The sequence below is a fragment of the Lontra canadensis genome, unplaced genomic scaffold, assembly GCF_010015895.1.
Source record: "Lontra canadensis isolate GAN:19392208 unplaced genomic scaffold, GSC_riverotter_1.0 scaffold1914, whole genome shotgun sequence".
Classification (NCBI taxonomy): Eukaryota; Metazoa; Chordata; class Mammalia; order Carnivora; family Mustelidae; genus Lontra; species Lontra canadensis.
Genome location: NW_022632898.1, coordinates 3,157 through 8,329, shown reverse-complemented (window position 1 = coordinate 8,329; position 5,173 = coordinate 3,157). Strand labels below are relative to the sequence as shown.

The 5,173-nt window shown below is 67.7% G+C and overlaps 1 gene segment (V, D, J or C); it reads left to right on the top strand.

Annotated features, from left to right (window-relative positions):
* Positions 1-2,575: 2,575 nt before the first annotated feature.
* Positions 2,576-4,302, top strand: LOC116863627. The segment is given in 4 exon segments: positions 2,576-2,877; positions 3,038-3,361; positions 3,454-3,774; positions 3,848-4,302. Coding segments are annotated over 4 exon segments (1,233 nt in total).
* Positions 4,303-5,173: the final 871 nt, after the last annotated feature.

The following is a 5,173-nucleotide window of genomic DNA, read 5'->3' as shown; positions in this document are numbered from 1 at the left end:
GAGAGGCCACAGAGAGGAGCCCACTGCGTCCACGGCACAGGGGCTCACCTGGACTCCAACGTTGCTGACACACTTCCCAAGAACACACAGAGAAAGGGGAATTTCCAGGTCTGCAGAGGCCCCCGGGGGTTCCCACCCCGTTTTTAGCCAGGGCACTGAGGCAGAGCTCCCCTCCCCCAGGGCCGAGTATCTGGACGCAAAAATATCAGCCATGGTTACTGACGGTTCACCTCAGCCGTCCGGGAGCCTGTCCCCGAGAGCTGTGGACAGCCAGGACGGGCTCCTGATGGAGGCCCCTGGGGTACCGCAGCCACGGGGCTGGCCCCGGCTACAGCAGGGGCGGGCTGCACGGACCACTGCCCAGCCAGCAGGGACAGCGCCTCCTGGTCACCGTTCGTCTCCCAGGTGTCTGTTCCCTGCACAGGCACACAGGGGAGCAAGAGAATGCCCAACACTGACTCGCGGAAGACAAGGGCCGAGAACCTCAGACACGACAGGGCTAGGCCAGCGCCCAAGGCCGAGAGGGTGGAGGACTGCACAGAGGGCGCGGACAGGGCCCTGAGCATGGATCTGTTTGCGGCCAAGCAAGGCAGTGACCGCAGCCCAGGGTCAGGGGAAAGCACCCGCGAGCCGCCCCTGTGCTGGACTGGATGGCAGGCGGCACCGGCCACATCCTCAGGTGTGTGAACAGGGTAGCATGAGGCAACGTCGACAAGGAGGGCCAGGCTGGGCTGATTTTACAGGACCAAGTGGGCTGAGGGAAGCTGGGGTGAGTGAAGCTGGGGTGCGCTTGCTGGCCAGGGCAGGGTGGGCCACGGGGCCCTCGCGTAGGACAGGCTTCCGCAGCCTGGGTGCTCGTGGCTGAGCCGGGCGCTCCTGAGCCACGTGACCTGAGCTGAGCTGGGTGGACGGAGCCAGGGAGAGCCGGGTCAGGTGAAAAGTCCACCTTGGCAGGGGCCGTCCTGGGCCGGGCTGACCGGCATGGTCCGAGCGTGGGCGGGGCGGTCTAATGGGGCGGATCAGAGGCAGCCGGGGAGGCCAGTCCTGGGTCGGCTCCCCTTGGCTCTCCCGGCTGAGCCAGGCCAAGCTAAGCTGTGGCACACGTACCATGGTGGAGCTGAGCCGGGTCGGACAATCCTGGGCCCCTGAGCAGGGACCAGCGAGACGAGCCTGGGAGACAAAGGGGCTGAAGGAGTTGAGCCTGTTTGATGTGGGCAGGGCTGCCGCGGCCGCGCCGGGCTGGGCCGCGCTGGGCTGGGCTGGGCCGAGCTGGGCCGCGCTGGGCTGACGTGGGCCGCGCTGGGCCGAGCTCAGATGGTCTAGGTTGAGCCGAGTTGAGCTGCACTGGGTGGGACTGAGCTGGGCTAAGGAAGGCTGAGCTGAACCGGGCTGGGCTGGGCTAAACCAAGCCGAATTGGATTTGGTTGTGCCAAGCAGAGCTGGGCTGAGGAGGGCTGACCTGGGCTACATTGAGTTGAGCTGGGCTGAAATGGGCAGCACTGGGCTGATCCGGGCTGGGCCGAGCTGAGCTGCTCTGCACTGGGCTGACGTGGGCCAGATTGAGCAGAGCTGGGCTGATCTGGGCTGGGCTGGGCTGCGCTGGGCTGGGCTGGGCTGGGCTGGGCCGGGCTGAGGGGAGCCGGGCTAGACAGGGTGGGCTTGAACTGTGCTGATCTGGGCTGGGCTGGGCTGGGCTGGGCTGGGCTGGGCTCACTGGGGTTCCATCGGTGGGCCTGGCCTGGCCGAATCAGGCTCCCTGAGTCACGAAGCCTGTTGTAGGCCCAGTGGCTGGGGTCGTGGAATTCTCGTGATCGCAGCCAAGCAGGGGACGAGCCCGGCCAGCAGGCTGAGCTGAGCTGAATGAACTTGGTTGAAGCCCAGTGAGTTGTCTGGCTTAAAATGGAATACCCTGGGCTGACCTGGGCCAGGCTAGACCAAGGTGGGCCCCTAGACCTTGGCTCATCGGACCTGGGCCAAGCTAGTGAGGCTGGACGTGGTGCCAGTTTGTCCCTCTGGCCTCAGAGGTGCCCACACAAGGCCACGGGACTGGTCTCCCTGGACAGGAGGGCAGAGGAGAGCTGAGAGTCAGGGCCAGCGTGGGCTGGGGTCTGGGCTCCGGGGCCAGGGGAGCGCAGGCAAACCCAGGTCACCGACGGGGAGAGGACTGCTCTGGGGTCTTCTCCCCTATGAATGGGGTCCCTGGTCAGGGTCCCTGGAAGCTCCACAGGGACGGTAGGGACCAGAGAGGCCTGGCTGGCCAGGGGCAGAGGGGTCACACACCCGTATGCCCCAAGAACCCCACATTCCTGCCCTTCAGGGCTGAGGGCAGCCACTGCTTCCGACAGGAGCACAACAGCTCCTCAGAGGGTGTTTCCAACAGAATCAGGGAATGAGAGCCCAAATGAGCATCTGTCCCGCAAGGCTGGAGGAGGGAATGAGAGCCCCCCCGTGTCTGCCCCACACATCTCTTTCTCAGACCCCTCCCCCAGGGGCCTGGGAGCGGGAGGCCCCGGGTCAGCAGTGGGCCCGGCCCGCGACGGGGGTGCCCAGGTCGGAGCTGACGCCAGCCCCGTCTCGCAGCCACCAGCCAGGGCCTGTCCGTGTTCCCCCTGACCCCCTGCTGCAAAGGCATGGCCGGTGCCACCGCGGTGAGTCTGGGCTGCCTCGTCACGGGCTACCTCCCGATGCCGGTGACCGTGACCTGGGACACGGGGTCCCTAAACAAGAGTGTCGCCACCGTCCCCGCCACCTTCGACCAGACCTCCGGCCTCCACAACGCCATCAGCCAGGTGACCTCCTGGGGCGAGTGGGCCAAACACACGTTCACCTGCAGCGTGGCTCTCGCGGCATCCCCCGCCATCAACAAGACCTTCAGAGGTGAGCCGGGCGCTGGGGTAGGAGGGACGGGCGGGGGGGGAGCGGTGGGTGGGCTCCCACGCCACCCTGCCTGGTCCTGCCGGGTGCGCGTGGGGCCGGGCCGGCAGGCGAGATCCGTGGGCGCGGGGAGGCCAACGCCACGCCGCCTCTGCACCCCCAGCCTGTGCCATGAACTTCAGCCCGCCCTCCGTGAAGCTCTTCCACTCCTCCTGCAACCCGCTGGGCGACACCCACACCACCATCCAGCTCCTGTGTCTCATCTCCGGCTACGTCCCGGGGGACATGGAGGTCATCTGGCTGGTGGACGGGCAGAGGGTCACAAACACGTTCTCCTACACTGCGCCCGGCACACAGGAGGGCAACGTGACCTCCACCCACAGCGAGCTCAACATCACCCAGGGCGAGTGGGTGTCCCAGAAAACCTACACCTGCCGGGTCAGCTACCAAGGCTTCAACTTTGAGGACCATGCGCTCAAGTGCACAGGTACGGGCGCCCCGCCCGCCGACACCCAGACCCGCGGGGCTACGGCGGGAGGGCCGCGGCCGCCCTCACGCAGCCCCTCCCTCGCGTGGCAGAGTCCGACCCCCGCGGCGTGAGCAGCTACCTGAGCCCGCCCAGCCCTCTGGACCTGTACGTCCACAAGTCGCCCAAGATCACCTGCCTGGTGGTGGACCTGGCCAGCACGGAGGGCATGAGCCTGACCTGGTCCCGGGAGAGCGGGGAACCCGTGCACCCAGACGGACAGAAGGAGGAAACTCAGTTCAACGGGACGGTCAGCGTCACGTCCAGCCTGCCAGTGGACACACAGGACTGGATCGAGGGCGAGACCTACCACTGCACGGTGAACCACCCGGACCTGCCCAAGAGAATCGTGCGCTCCATTGCCAAGACCCCCGGTGAGCCCCAGGCCCAGGGGAGGGGGCGGGCCTCGCCCCCGGGAGCCTGGGCTGACCCTGCACCTGCCCGCAGGCCAGCGAGCGGCCCCGGAGGTCTACGTGTTCCTGCCCCCGGAGGAGGACAAGGGGACCACGGACAGGGCCACCCTCACGTGCCTGGTCCAGAACTTCTTTCCCGCGGACATCTCAGTGCAATGGCTTCGAAATGACAGGCCCGTCCAGCCGGGCCAGCAGGCCACCACGCGGCCCCACGCGGTCCCGGGCGCCAGGCGCGCCTTCTTCGTCTTCAGCCGCCTGGAGGTCAGCCGGGGGGACTGGGAGGAGCGGAACAGCTTCGCCTGCCAAGTGGTACACGAGGCCCTGCCCGAGTCGCGAGTCATCAAGAAAACGGTCTCCAAAACCCCGGGTAAATGATGCGCCCTCCCCCGCCGGCCTCCCCACGCCCCAGGCGCCTGCGGCCGGGACAGGGGAGGGGGCCGGCCAGACCCTCCCTCCCTCCTTGTCAATAAACACCGCAGTGTCCGCTCAGAGCCCTGAGCACACCCGTTCTTGGGGGCGGGCAGGGCTGCAAGCAGGGAGGTCTCGGCACAGAGGAAGGGGCCCCGGGACAGGGGACGGGAGGGGTGTGGCAGGGCTGCGGGCTGGCTCGGCCCACCGTCACCATCCAAGTCACGGGGCCCTCCCTGCCACCCCGCTGGTGGTCGTGCCCTCTCAGGGGAGCCCGAAGAGCTGGGAGGCCCTGGGGAGGGACCCCACACCCCAGCGAGCCCGCGGCCCCTCCCTCTCCTGGAGGACCCAGAGCTCTCCGCCTCCAACCGCCCCCTCCTCAGTCTCTGGTCAGCCCTCTGGACACAGACAAGCCCTCTCACCATGTCCAGCTGCACACACAGGCCCTCTGAGTGCAGAAATGGGCCGAGTCAGACCCCGACACTGGTACCCACAGGCGAAAACCCCAGACAGCCCCCACCCGTCCCCTGGCTGTCACCTCCCTCATACACGCGGACCTGGCAGACCCCCGACCCCACACTGGGGCCTGAGCCAAGCCTCTTCCCACAACTCCCCTCTAACCGCTCCTGCCCTGCCTGTGTGGTCAGCCAGGCAGGGGTCAGCACCTGTACCCCGTCATGCTCAGCCTCACGCCACCCGGACTGCCCCGGGGAGGCCCCCAGCCTCACGCGAGGTCACACCCACCCCAGCCGCCTTCAGCTGCAGCAAGTCCCAGGGCAGCTCCACCATCACCACCCGCAGCGAGCACCCGGGAGCTTGCACGTGGCCCCCACGGCCTGCTCCTCGCCCAGGCCCCTCCCTCGCCCTTCCTCCCTGTCACACGTGGGCCAGTAGACCCAAGACAGCCATGGAGAGGGCTTCCTCCTCCACCGGGGACCCTCCTCCATGGCCC